The sequence below is a fragment of the Hyperolius riggenbachi genome, chromosome 8 (genome assembly GCF_040937935.1).
Source record: "Hyperolius riggenbachi isolate aHypRig1 chromosome 8, aHypRig1.pri, whole genome shotgun sequence".
In the NCBI taxonomy this organism is placed as follows: Eukaryota; Metazoa; Chordata; class Amphibia; order Anura; family Hyperoliidae; genus Hyperolius; species Hyperolius riggenbachi.
Window position 1 is genome coordinate 278,338,040 of NC_090653.1, and position 15,336 is coordinate 278,353,375.

At 45.6% G+C, this 15,336-nt stretch overlaps 1 protein-coding gene across 2 annotated transcripts in view; it reads right to left on the bottom strand.

Annotated features, from left to right (window-relative positions):
- Positions 1-3,587, bottom strand: part of LOC137528581 (ficolin-1-like) — a 50,479-nt gene extending 46,892 nt beyond the window's left edge. For both annotated transcript variants that reach the window (XM_068249921.1, XM_068249920.1), the window contains exon 1: positions 3,288-3,587. In XM_068249921.1, the coding sequence (XP_068106022.1) occupies positions 3,288-3,360 (73 nt within the window). In that variant the 5' untranslated portion in view covers positions 3,361-3,587. The remainder of the gene's footprint in view (positions 1-3,287) is intronic.
- Between the last annotated feature and the right edge of the window lie 11,749 nt (positions 3,588-15,336).

Genomic DNA, 15,336 nt, shown 5'->3' on the forward strand with positions numbered 1-15,336 from the left:
TTGTACTCTGGGACAAACGTGCACTTTGTATGTATGTCTGCAGATGTATTTTAACGCCTTAAGGACCCCGGGCTTAAACCCCCCTAGTTACCAGGCCATTTTTTTACTAATTAGGCCACTGTAGCTTTACGGCCTCGCTGCAGAGCCGCACAACTCAGCACACAATTGACCCCCCCCCCTTTTCTTCCCACCAACAGAGCTTTTTGTTGGTGGGCTATGATCACTCCCAGGGTGTTTATTTTTTTAATAAATATTCATTGAATATTTTTTACAATAAACACATTTTATTATTATTTTACTAGCCCCCCTCCCTCCCACTGTCAGGTTGTGACAGTGGATCGCTCCTGTCTTCCCCAGGGGGACAGCCGTGTCACATGGCTGTCCCCAGTACAGCGCTGCTGTAGATCTCAGTGCTGTACAGTGTTATTAAACGGCGATCGCCGCTGGGAGACTGATGGCGGAGCAGAGCTCTGTCATTCATGCGGAGATGCAGATGTAATCTCCTGCAAAGACCCGCCCCAGGTAGTGGTTGGATGGTGTAATGGTTAAGGGCTTTGCCTCTGACACAGGAGACCAGGGTTCGAATCTCGGCTCTGCCTGTTCAGTAAGCCAGCGCCTATTCAGTAGGAGACCTTAGGCAAGTCTCCCTAACACTGCTACTACCTATAGACGTGTCCTAGTGGCTGCAGCTCTGGCGCTTTGAGTCCGCAAGGAGAAAAGCGCGATATAAGTGTAACTTGTCTTGACGCCCATTGGAGTTATGCGGTCCTGGGGCTGCCGCCGCGATCATGCCCATCGGCATGACGCAGTCGAAGGGTAGTTAAATGTTACAGTTTTGCATCATGTTGCTCAGTCCTGGCAGCAATCAGCTTCAAGAGGAAATGTAACCAAGGATTGAACTTTATCCCAATCAGTAGCAGATACCCCCTTTCCCCACGAGAAGTCTTTACCTTTTCTCAAATAGATCAGGGACATCTGTATGGCTGATATTGTGGTGAAGCCCCTCCCACAATGTGATATCATGGCCATGGTCCTGACATCACACTGTGGGAGCCTCGTTGCATTGTGGAAAATAACAGCTGTTTCCAACTGCCAAGAAACCAGTATCTCCTCTTTGTACATACAGTATGTATATCTATAAAATAAACAACCTTTTAGCCTATTGTGTTGTTAGTGGGTGTGGTTATAGATAATAGAAGTTGGTGCTGCCTGTTTTTTTTTATGTCTGCCAGTAGTAAAGATGATGACCCGCAGGATGATCGTGGATCGAACAATATGATCAAATTGCATGGTAAATATCAATCATTTCTTGATCTCCTATTTTTTAACTTCTTACTGTGCAATGTGTGGATTTATTATTTTCGCCTTTTTGACTAAAGTTCCTCTTTATAGAAAACCTAAAGTTAAAGTAAAAAAAAAAAGTTTCACTTACCTGGGGCTTCTACCAACCCCGTGTCCCCTCTCCGTCATTCCACGATCCTCAAGTCCCCCGCAGTGACTAAGTTTCATTTTCAGCGGCAGAACCAGTTACTGGCCACTGCAGCCGGCGGCGGGAGCGTGCTTGATGATGCGCGCCTCCAGGGCCGCGCAAGCACAGTGGCCAGCGACTGGCTCTGTCGCCAAAGCGAAACTTAGTCACTGCGGGGGACTGGAAGAGCGTTCAATGATGGAGTGGGCACAGGGAGGCGACAGGGGGCTGGTAAAAGTCCCAGATAAGTGAATTTTTTTTTTTTTACTTTGACTTTCCCTTTAACAGAAAAGGGACCAGTGCACACCAAAAAAACGCTAGCGTATCCACAAACGCTAGAGGTTTTTGAAGCAGTTTTTCAGAGCGATTCTAGGGGCTCGATTCACAAAGCGGTGCTAACCCAGTTAGAGACTTTAGGCGTGATAACCATTGCACCACGCTGGTGAAAAGCCTGTTTAGGTGTGATAAGTTTAGGTGTGATAAGTTTAGGTGTGATAAGTTTAGGCATGCTAAGTTTAGATAAGTGTAGATAGCGTGCAAAGTCCCGCATGCAAAGCAGCGCCATTAAACTCTATGCGACGTGCACCAGACTTTGCTAGCGCAAAACCTTTGATCAGCTGTGCACTGCGGTGCTAACGCAGTTGGTGCTTAAACTTATCACACCTAAACTTATCACACCTAAACTTATCACACCTAGGGCTCGATTCACAAAGCGGTGCTAACCCAGTTAGAGACTTTAGGCATGATAACCATTGCACCACGCTGGTGAAAAGCCAGTTTAGGCGTGATAAGTTTAGGTGTGATAAGTTTAGGTGTGATAAGTTTAGGCATGCTAAGTTTAGATAAGTGTAGATAGCACGCAAAGTCCCGCACGCAAAGCAGCGCGATTAAACTCTATGCAAAGTGCACCAGACTTTGCTAGCGCAAAACTTTTGATCAGCTGTGCACTGCGGTGCTAACGCAGTTGGTGCTTGAACTTATCATGCCAAACTTATCACACCTAAACTTAGCATGCCTAAACTTATCACACCTAAACTTATCACACCTAAACTTATCATGCCTAAACTGAGTTTAGGCGTGATAAAGGGCTTTTCACCAGGGTGCTAACTGTTAGCACCGCTTTGTGAATCAGGCCCCTAAACTTATCATACCTAAACTTATCACACCTAAACTTATCATGCCTAAACTTATTACACCTAAACTTATCACACCTAAACTTATCATGCCTAAACTGAGTTTAGTCGTGATAAAGGGCTTTTCACCAGGGTGCTAACTGTTAACACCGCTTTGTGAATCAGGCCCAAGGCATGTTTGGAGCAATTTTCTAAACATGCCTAGCGTTTTTTGGAGCGTTTTGGTGTAGCATTCTTTATATTTTGTTACAGTAAAGGTGTAACTGAACAGCTTCTATAACAAAAACGTTTGGAAAACCGCTCTGATCTAGCGCTTTTCAGAGCGATTTTCCACTTTCCTATGCTTTACATTGAGGCAGAAACGCCTCAGAAATCCGCAAAAATGCTGCAGGATCCGATTTTGTGTTTGGGGAAAAAACGATCCGCTCTGGTGTGCACCAGCCCATTGACCAACATTAGCCAAGCGGTTTTCAACCTGCAAGCGTTTTTAAAAATGCTCAGAACCGCTCTTGGTGTGCACCAGCCCAGATACAGATGGAATGCCAATAGCATCCCAACCACGGGCTCATCTAATTGGAGAACCCCCCCTTTCCTCATTGCTAAATTTGCATGAAAGAGAGAAATATTAGCAACTTGCTGACCATGTCTAGTTAGTAGCATCCTGATAGGGGGTTTTGATGACTTACCTGGACATGAATCCTCACCAATGCCAAAGGAGTCCAGGAGGAGGATCAGTGAGATGGCTGAAGTCCACATCATGTTGGCTGTTATGCGCTTATCTGCCAAGTGCTGGAACCGACTTCATTTTTGTAACCAAACTCCAAGGCAATGTTTCTGCCTCTCCGCTGCCCAGCCTGGTGGGATAGGGTAGCTTATGTACACACAGGATCATTCTCACAACGCCTGGCATTTCCTTTGCATTGTGTGGGCAGCATTGTCCCAACTTTTGTTCCTCGGAGAACGGAAGCCTCGCCTTCTCCAGTTGTTATCCTGTTTAGGTAGGAACTCATTTCTCAAAAACAAAACAAAAAACACACATTTATACAATTGCATCACAGAACCACAAGAGCTTGCTATCTGATGATGCCATGCATAGAAAAAAAGAAAACAGCTGCTAAGGTTTAAGCTGCATGTGATTTACATTAAATTTGCACACAAGATGGAATTATTGACAGCTCATTGACCATCTCTAGTTGGAGTACTGGGAATAAAGTACTTCCAGCTGAGGTTGGGATAACGTAGTTTGGTCTTTATGGTTCTTCCTACTTTGAGAGTGACATGGTTACTCATCTCTGTCCCAACCACCAACAAGAAAGCAATTATTTTGAGTATTTTTATGCTTGCTGGTGGCTTTAAAGGCGTTTTATTGACAAATTTTTAAATATCACCTAGGAGAAAACTCGGGTGAAAAAGTGAATTGCATATGGCACCCTGGGCCCATATGCAATTCACTTTTTCACCTGTGTTTTCTCCTAGGTGATATTTTTAAACTTGTCAATAAAATGCCTTTTAAGCTCCCAGAAGGCAAGAAAATTATTAAAATAATGTTGATAGTACTTTTTCACCAACTTTTTGGCACTTTTTTATTTGAAAAGTACTGGAAAGTTATTTAAAATCAAAGATTAAAAATTATCTCCTAGGTGAAAACTCAGGTGAAAAAGAGAATTGCATACGGCCCCTTGTGTATCAGGTATGTCTAAACACAGAGTCCAAATCAGTCATATGGTCTCACATACCAGAGAATGTAAAGAAAAAGATGAAACCAATCAAAAGGGTAAAGGTGACCCAAAGATCATAGCATAAATTATGTCACTCTGATGTATCATAAAGGGACAGGCAAATATTAGTCCTTACATGAGGGTTCAGGAGCAGGGATGCTCATCCGGATTCCGGATATCCGGGTAACCTGGACATCCGACATTTTTTCAGCTATCGGACCAGATTCGGATTCTGGATACCTGGGCCCAAATCCAGATAGCTATCTGTGGATATTTGGTCCGGCAGATATCCGGATCCAAATACTGTAACTAAGGAGATGACATCATTGAGCCACTCAGAGGGCTCACAGGGGCTCCCAGCAGAAGCCCTAGCAACCAATCACAGAAGGGAACCTTGGCCAGCCCCACCTGACTTCATTGAGCCATTCAGAGGGCTCCCAGCCTAAGCTCTAAGCTCCTGTGGGTGCCATGATGAGAAAACTCATCCTGTGTGACTGCTCAGTCACTGAGAGACATGCTGCAGTGCTGCTGGCCTAGCAGTGCTGTATACAGTGATAAAACTAAAGCTGTTCAGTGATTAACCCCTTCACTACACTATTGTTGTACTGTTAATTAGCTTGATTTCATTGTGTGACAGTCAGAGTGCGTGCTGGGCTGCAGGGCTGCTGCAGCTGCTATGTGTCTGTGTGTGTGCTGTGCACAGACCAGGCCAGCTGCTGCCTGCAGGCCAGCTATTAGCCTTAGCTAGCTACAGTACAGGTTAGGTTAAGGATTAGGGAATAGGATTACTGTGTTATTGTGTAGTTAGTACTGCAGTACTGCAGTCCGTGCTAGTAGATGTTAGAGTAGTAGTACTACTGTGTTAGCTTACTACAGAACTGCTGTGCTGCTGAGCAGTGCCAGTGTGACCGTTAGTGTCTTCTCCTCTGCTGTCTGACTGTCACTCGGCACGTGGCCCTTGGCACTTCACGTGTCACGTGGCACTTGGCACATGTCATGTGGCATGTGTCACTTGGCACATGTCACTTGGCAATTGGCACCTGTCACGTAGCACATTAAAAGTGCTAAGTGCCACGTCCGGCATGCTCCTGGCACACGTTACACCTGCTGCTGCTGTATTGCCCTGCTCCTGCTGCCTGTGCAGCTCCCACCGCCGGGGTGCCACAGGCCACTGATACCACCTATATTTAACCCAAAACACAATTGCTGCGTAGTTTTTTGGAGGTGTCTTGGCTGAAAACTGTAATGTCCCATTTGTGCGGTTGGACTTTGGACACAATGTGGGCTGCACGACCGCTGTCTGGAACCTGGGCCTGATGTTAATTGACAGCCATTTTTTTTTGGGGGGGGGGGGCAGGGTTTTAAGTCCCCACATCATCAATTAGTGTTTCCCTTTAAAAAATGATTATACATGCCTCATTTACCCTAAAAAACGTTTTTAAAGCAATTTAAAGGCCACTTCCGTTTTTTTTTCTATACAGATATCCGAATCCGGCCGGATACCCCGGATAGTGAGGTCGGATATCAGAAAATTCTGAACTCTGATATCTGACCCAAATTGGATATCTGGGTATCCGGATCCAATCTGGATTTTGGAAAGGGGTATCCGAGCATCAGGAGTAAAGATATAAGAGCAGACATAAGTTGAATAGAGTTGGGCCGAACCTCCGATTTTAGGTTCGCGAACCGGGTTCGCGAACTTTCGCGGAAGGTTCGGTTCGCGTTAAAGTTCGCGAACCGCAATAGACTTCAATGGGGAGGCGAACTTTGGAGAAAAAAAAAAATTATGCTGGCCACAAAAGTGATGGAAAAGATGTTTCAAGGGGTCTAACACCTGGAGGGGGGCATGGCGGAGTGGGATACACGCCAAAAGTCCCCGGGAAAAATCTGGATTTGATGCAAAGCAGCGTTTTAAGGGCAGAAATCACATTGAATGCTAAATGACAGGCCTAAAGTGCTTTAAAACATCTTGCATGTGTATACATCAATCAGGTAGTGTAATTAAGGTACTGCTTCACACTGACACACCAAACTGTTCACTGAACAAAACAGGTATGCAGTGGCGGGTTCACTGAACAGAACAGGTATGCAGTGGCGGGTTCACTGAACAGAACAGGTATCCAGTGGCGGGTTCACTGAACAGAACAGGTATGCAGTGGTGGGTTCACAGTACAGGTATGCAGTGGCAGGTTCACAGAACAGGTATGCAGTGGTGGGTTCACAGAACAGGTATGCAGTGGTAGGTTCACTGAACAGGTATGCAGTGGTGGGTTCACTGAACAGGTATGCAGTGGTGGGTTCACAGAACAGGTATGCAGTGGTGGGTTCACTGAACAGGTATGCAATGGTGGGTTCACAGAACAGGTATGCAGTGGTGGGTTCACAGTACAGGTATGCAGTGGCGGGTTCACAGAACAGGTATGCAGTGGTGGGTTCACAGAACAGGTATGCAGTGGTGGGTTCACAGAACAGGTATGCAGTGGTGGGTTCACAGAACAGGTATGCAGTGGTGGGTTCACTGAACAGGTATGCAATGGTGGGTTCACTGAACAGGTATGCAGTGGTGGGTTCACTGAACAGGTATGCAGTGGTGGGTTCACAGAACAGGTATGCAGTGGTGGGTTCACTGAACAGGTATGCAGTGGTGGGTTCACAGACACAGTACAGGTATGCAATGGTGGGTTCACAGAACAGGTATGCAGAACAAGCTAAGCCTAACTAATATTTCCCTATGAGAGACAGTGCAGCAGCTCGCCCTACTCTCACTAATGCAGGCAGGCACACGAGTGACCGTAATGGCCGCCGCTGCATGTCTTATATAAGGAGGGTGGGGCTCCAGGGGCTAGTGTAGCCTAATTGGCTACACTGGGCCTCCTGACTGTGATGTAGAGGGTCAAAGTTGACCCTCCATGGTGCATTATGGGGCGAACCGAACTTCCGAAAACGTTCGCCTGCGGGACGCGAACGCGAACCACGGAAGTTCGCATGGAACCGTTCGCAGGCGAACCGTTCGGCCCAACTCTAAAGGTGAAATACACAATGTCCCACAAGGACCGATTAATATTGGTCCTGACATTGTGATATTGCATGAAGAAAGGGTAAGAGGTCATGAGGATCACAATAGAGACCTGCGAGGTGTCAGTCAGCGTAAGGAGCCAAGAAAGCAAAGCATGGAGAAAGGCACCTGAGCCTAGCAGGTACACAATGTGTCTAGTATGGAGAAACAATAATACCGTTACAGTGCATAGAAATAAATGTCACACATGGGATTAGGGCGGGGATGGGGATCTGCCACACATCTTAAAACTGCAACAAGGCTTCATTAAAATGTGACCAAAGTCCAAATACACAGGCCCTAACCAACATACAAATACCTAGACCATCAAGAAAGTCCAAGTACACAAGCCCTGAACATTATGCAGATGCCTAAACCTTAAAAAGGATAATTGTGAGTAATTAGAGATGGCTCGAACCTCTGATTTTCGGTTTGCGAACCTCGAACGCGAACATCCGCAAAAGTTTGGTTCGTGTGAATTTTCACGAACTGCAATAGACTTCAATGTGGATGTGAACTTTGAAAACTAGAAAGTTGTTGGGCCACAACATCCTCATCTCCCCAGATTGTGTCCTTTTACTATAATTTACTGTAAGCGGTACTGGGTGACGGCTTTCTCCTGTTTTAGCGGGCGAGAGAACATGACCAGGGTCGAATTCCAGCGAGTCGGGCTATCACATATCAAGCGTCTCACCGGCAAGTTGTTTCTCTGCTGAATGTCCGCAAAGCGTGCCATGGCCGTGAAAGACCGCCTGAAATGCCCACACAACTTGCTGGCCTGCTTCAGGATGTCCTCTAAGCCTGTGTACTTTGACACAAATCTTTGAATGACTAGATTCAGCACATGTGCCATGCAGGGTACGTGTGTCAGCTTTCCCAAGTTCAAAGTGGAAAGGAGATTGCTGCCGTTGTCACACACCACGTTGCCGATCTCCAGCTAGTGCGGGGTCAGCCACTGTTCCACCTGTTTGTTAAGAGCAGCCAGGAGAACTGGTCCAGTGTGACTCTCCGCTTTGAGGCAAGACATGTCTAAGATGGCGTGACCCCATCATACCTGGCATGCAGCATAGGCCCTGAGGAGATGGGGCTGTGTAGCTGGAGAGGAGATCGCACCACCAGTAGAGTTGAACTGCCACTCAGCCAAGGAGGAGGATGACAGCGAAGAGCTGTCAATGTAGCAGGAGGAGAGGAGGCGGCAGGAGGCCTGCCTGCAAGCCGTGGAGGTGTCACAAGTTGGTCGGCTGCACAGCCACGTACTCCCTGCTTGCCATTGGTCACCAGGTTGACCCAATGGGCTGTGTAAGTTATGTACATGCCCTGACCGTGCTTGGCAGACCAGGCATCTGTGGTCAGGTGGACCCTTGACCCAACGCTGTGTGCCAGAGATGACACCACTTGCCTCTCAACTTCACAGTACAGTTTGGGTATCGCCTTTTTAGAGAAATAATTGCGGCCTGGCATCTTCCACTGCGGTGTCCCAATGGCCACAAATTTACGGAAGGCCTCAGAGTTCACCAGCTTGTATGGTAACAGCTGGCGAGCTAACTGTTCCGACACACCAGCTGTCAGACGCCGGGCAAGGGGGTGACTGGCAGAAATTGGCTTTTTCCGCTCAAAGATTTCCTTCATGGACACCTGTCTGCTGTGGGAAGATGAGCAGGAACCACTCAAGGGAAGAGGCGGAGTGGAGGCGGGTGGATGTGAAGGTGCAAGGGAGAAAGCGGCTGAAGATGCTGCACCTGAAGGAGGAAGAGTAGGAGGAGGGTGGCTTTTCTTTTGTGTGCTGCTTTTGCTCAGGGGCTCTTCCCATTGCAGTTTGTACCTTTTCTCCATGTGCCTTTGTGAGGCACTTGTCCCTACGTGAGTGTTGGCCTTTCCACGGCTCAATGTTTGGAGGCAGAGAGAACAGATGGCATTGCTCCGAACTGAGACAGACACATTAAAAACTTCCAAACCGCTGAGCCCCCCTGGGGTGATGGCACTATGGTGGCATCAGCAGCTGACGTTGAAGGGCATGTTGGCTGGCTGTACATAGGTGGCGACCGGACACTGCCACCAGCTGTTTCTGATGACGAGCTCCCCCTGCTTCTTTCAGCAACTCGTCTCCTCCTACTCCTCTCTGACTCCCCCTTTGAGCTGTCCCCCTGTTCATCTCCTCTATTGGGAACATAAGTGCGATCCGTATCATCGTCATTATCATAATCATCCTGCCCAGCTTTGCTTGCCTCATACACCTCCAAAACTGCACCAACAGCAGGTACTTCATCATCCTCATCCTCACACGTTACGTCCATAGCGACGCCGCCTAACTCAGACATATAAGGTGGTGTAACTTGCTTAGCGCCTTCATCTGGTTGTAACAATAATGGCTGTGAATCAGTTAATTCCCCACCAATTAACTCCTGCAAAGTGTCAAATGCAATGGATGTGGTGCTTGTAGTAGCGCTGGTGGCTGCGGAAGATGAGGTGTTTTGTGTTAAATAGTCAACCGCGTCCTGATAATCTTGGGCGTTGATGTGACGTACTTCCTTCTAAACACTGTACTTTGGGCCAGGGCCGCACGAAATCACATCATCACACCTGCCAGGTGGCCTCCCTCTGGGTCTGCCTCTACCTCTGCCTGTTTTGTCTGTGTCCATATCGGGGGGGGGGGGGGGGGGGGAGGGGATGAAGTGAAAGGTGTGCACTGACTTGACTAATACAATGTGCAGTCACACAGGTGCAGTTATCAGCAGGCATGGTCGGAATAGGCGATTTCCGTTTCCGGCACAATTCCGCATTCCGACATATACAAATTCCGTTACCGTTCCATTCCGACGGTATACCGGGGCACTTCCGCGGAATTCCGATTTATACGGAATTCCGTCGAAAAATTTTAAAAGCTCTCTTTCGCATCTCTCGCAGTAGGGAATTGCAGATTTTCAAAACAGCTTATATACCATAGCTGGGATTTGAACCCAGAACCTAGTGTGTAGTAGGTATCTGTCTTACCCTCTAGACCATGACCCACACTATATGCTAAAGCTGGCGGTAGCATAAACCATACTTCCATTATGATCAATTCGATAGAAAAAGTAGCATGATTAAGGATTTGTACTTTTTGAAAAGCATGCTTATATACCATAGCTGGGATTTGAACCCAGAACCTAGTGTGTAGTAGGTATCTGTCTTACCCTCTAGACCATGACCCACACTACATGCTAAAGCTGGCGGTAGCATAAACCATACTTCCATTATGATCAATTCGATAGAAAAAGTAGCATGATTAAGGATTTGTACTTTTTGAAAAGCATGCTTATATACCATAGCTGGGATTTGAACCCAGAACCTAGTGTGTAGTAGGTATCTGTCTTACCCTCTAGACCATGACCCACACTACATGCTAAAGCTGGCGGTAGCATAAACCATACTTCCATTATGATCAATTCGATAGAAAAAGTAGCATGATTAAGGATTTGTACTTTTTGAAAAGCATGCTTATATACCATAGCTGGGATTTGAACCCAGAACCTAGTGTGTAGTAGGTATCTGTCTTACCCTCTAGACCATGACCCACACTACATGCTAAAGCTGGCGGTAGCATAAACCATACTTCCATTATGATCAATTCGATAGAAAAAGTAGCATGATTAAGGATTTGTACTTTTTGAAAAGCATGCTTATATACCATAGCCGGGATTTGAACCCAGAACCTAGTGTGTAGTAGGTATCTGTCTTACCCTCTAGACCATGACCCACACTACATGCTAAAGCTGGCGGTAGCATAAACCATACTTCCATTATGATCAATTCGATAGAAAAAGTAGCATGATTAAGGATTTGTACTTTTTGAAAAGCATGCTTATATACCATAGCTGGGATTTGAACCCAGAACCTAGTGTGTAGTAGGTATCTGTCTTACCCTCTAGACCATGACCCACACTACATGCTAAAGCTGGCGGTAGCATAAACCATACTTCCATTATGATCAATTCGATAGAAAAAGTAGCATGATTAAGGATTTGTACTTTTTGAAAAGCATGCTTATATACCATAGCTGGGATTTGAACCCAGAACCTAGTGTGTAGTAGGTATCTGTCTTACCCTCTAGACCATGACCCACACTACATGCTAAAGCTGGCGGTAGCATAAACCATACTTCCATTATGATCAATTCGATAGAAAAAGTAGCATGATTAAGGATTTGTACTTTTTGAAAAGCATGCTTATATACCATAGCTGGGATTTGAACACAGAACCTAGTGTGTAGTAGGTATCTGTCTTACCCTCTAGACCATGACCCACACTACATGCTAAAGCTGGCGGTAGCATAAACCATACTTCCATGATGATCAATTCGATAGAAAAAGTAGCATGATTAAGGATTTGTACTTTTTGAAAAGCATGCTTATATACCATAGCTGGGATTTGAACCCAGAACCTAGTGTGTAGTAGGTATCTGTCTTACCCTCTAGACCATGACCCACATTACATGCTAAAGCTGGCGGTAGCATAAACCATACTTCCATTATGATCAATTCGATAGAAAAAGTAGCATGATTAAGGATTTGTACTTTTTGAAAAGCATGCTTATATACCATAGCTGGGATTTGAACCCAGGGCCTAGTGTGTAGTAGGTATCTGTCTTACCCTCTAGACCATGAACCACACTGCATGGTAGTAGGTATCTGTCTTACCCACTAGTAAGGCTGAGGCTGGAGAGGCTGCAGCCTCAGGGCGCAGTGTAGGAGGGGGTGCACAATTCATTCAGCTGTCATTCCCAATTGTGTTTGAAGCAGAAAGAAATAAGAAAAGGTGATACATGGCAGCGACAGCAAGCCAGATAAGTAGAGATTAAGGTGTTGGGGGTGGGGGGGGGGCCCTGGGGCACCTCTTAGTGTAATAGCAATCAGTGTGTGACAGCTGGGGTGGGAGGGATGGGGGGGCGCACTTTGCTGTCTCAGCCTTGGGTGCTGAAGGACCTTGTCCCACCTCTGACCACACTACATGCTAAAGCCTGGCCCTGAGTGTGGTTGATGGTCTAGAGCAGTGGTCCTCAAACTAAGGCCCGCGGGCCGAATGTGGCCCCCTAAGGCTTTCTTACCGGCCCCCCACACAGAAAATGTATTGCTTATAAATGCAGTCAGCTACATCTTTAAATATTGGTGGTCCACATATGGAATAGCAGTGCAGCACCCCCCATCCACATGGAAGCCAGAAAGCAGAAATTTTGCTGGTTTCCAATCAAATTCCACATCAGGTGACACTGCTGTCCAATTGGCTTGCAGATTGTCACCTGGGTATGCTTCACTGTCTGGTCCGCAAAGACTTCTACATCATTTTATGTTTACTCCGGCCCACCAGCGGTCTGAAGTATGTTGACCCGGCCCTCAACCCAAAACGTTTGGGGACCCCTGGTCTAGAGGGTAAGACAGATACCTACTACACACTAGGTTCTGGGTTCAAATCGCAGCTATGGTATATAAGCATGCTTTTCAAAAAGTACAAATCCTTAATCATGCTACTTTTTCTATCGAATTGATCATAATGGAAGTATGGTTTATTCTACCGCCAGCTTTAGCATATAGTGTGGGTCATGGTCTAGAGGGTAAGACAGATACCTACTACACACTAGGTTCTGGGTTCAAATCCCAGCTATGGTATATAAGCATGCTTTTCAAAAAGTACAAATCCTTAATCATGCTACTTTTTCTATCGAATTGATCATAATGGAAGTATGGTTTATGCTACCGCCAGCTTTAGCATGTAGTGTGGGTCATGGTCTAGAGGGTAAGACAGATACCTACTACACACTAGGTTCTGGGTTCAAATCCCAGCTATGGTATATAAGCATGCTTTTCAAAAAGTACAAATCCTTAATCATGCTACTTTTTCTATCGAATTGATCATAATGGAAGTATGGTTTATGCTACCGCCAGCTTTAGCATGTAGTGTGGGTCATGGTCTAGAGGGTAAGACAGATACCTACTACACACTAGGTTCTGGGTTCAAATCCCAGCTATGGTATATAAGCATGCTTTTCAAAAAGTACAAATCCTTAATCATGCTACTTTTTCTATCGAATTGATCATCATGGAAGTATGGTTTATGCTACCGCCAGCTTTAGCATGTAGTGTGGGTCATGGTCTAGAGGGTAAGACAGATACCTACTACACACTAGGTTCTGGGTTCAAATCCCAGCTATGGTATATAAGCATGCTTTTCAAAAAGTACAAATCCTTAATCATGCTACTTTTTCTATCGAATTGATCATAATGGAAGTATGGTTTATGCTACTGCCAGCTTTAGCATGTAGTGTGGGTCATGGTCTAGAGGGTAAGACAGATACCTACTACACACTAGGTTCTGGGTTCAAATCCCAGCTATGGTATATAAGCATGCTTTTCAAAAAGTACAAATCCTTAATCATGCTACTTTTTCTATCGAATTGATCATATTGGAAGTATGGTTTATGCTACCGCCAGCTTTAGCATGTAGTGTGGGTCATGGTCTAGAGGGTAAGACAGATACCTACTACACACTAGGTCCTGGGTTCAAATCCCAGCTATGGTATATAAGCATGCTTTTCAAAAAGTACAAATCCTTAATCATGCTACTTTTTCTATCAAATTGATCATAATGGAAGTATGGTTTATGCTACCACCAGCTTTAGCATGTAGTGTGGGTCATGGTCTAGAGGGTAAGACAGATACCTACTACACACTAGGTTCTGGGTTCAAATCCCAGCTATGGTATATAAGCATGCTTTTCAAAAAGTACAAATCCTTAATCATGCTACTTTTTCTATCGAATTGATCATAATGGAAGTATGGTTTATGCTACCGCCAGCTTTAGCATATAGTGTGGGTCATGGTCTAGAGGGTAAGACAGATACCTACTACACACTAGGTTCTGGGTTCAAATCCCAGCTATGGTATATAAGCTGTTTTGAAAATCTGCCATTCCCTACTGCGAGAGATGAGAGAGAGAGATGAGAGAGATTGATTTTGTGTTATTCCGGAAAATTCCGTCGGAATTATAAATTTTCCGCGGAATTCCGTTTGAGAGGTATAGGAATTCCGATTTGACTACCGGAATCGGAATTAACCTAATTCCGGCCGGAATCACGGAATTTATAATTACGCGGAATTTTCCGAGCATCCCTAGTTATCAGGTATCAACGGAGTGGTATATCACACTGCGTGCAGTCACGTAGGTAGGTGGGTGCACTGAACACAACAGGTAGGTATATGCAGTCATCAAAGGTCAGCGCAGGTTTAGAAAGTCATTGTATGCAGGGAATGATAAATTCTTCACCACAGTATATCAAATGCTCAGAGGTAGGTATCCGCCAAACATCAACACAAGAAAAGGTTTACCAGCTCCCAACAACCCACATTATAAGGTTGTAAAATGGCTCAGGTCACAGATAATGTCCAGGGAACATCAGACGTCGTGAAGATCCAGTGGACATCCGTATGGAGGTAAAGTTTCAGGAATTTACATAGGAAAGCAAAAACGGCAATATCTAAGCGTAACACGTTTATTTAGATAAAATTTCTTTAAAAGGCAGTAGATATAAAAACAATAACTCACATACGGGGCCCAAAATCTGGGAGCCCCAGAAGATTAGCGCGCATGTAATGGTCAATCGTAGATCAATAGACAATGGGAAGGTAACAGACGGCAGTTGCGGTAGCCATATTGGATAATTCTCTGCTGGCTGCTGGCTTTCAGTGAGAGCAGGGTCAGGCTTGCTGCAGATAGGTAGGAAAAGCATTAGCTAGGCCTGTGATCTTGTTCCTTACTTGCTGTGAAAGCACTTCAAACGGCCCTATTGAGAGCTAGTACATCGGTCTCCTGTGATTTTTTTTTGCGTGTGACACCCCACAGCCCACTGACACCCAGAGCTGTGTGCTCACTACTGCTGTTGCCTCATTAAGTTGCAGGCACAGAACCACTCCAGTGCATTATTATTTCACT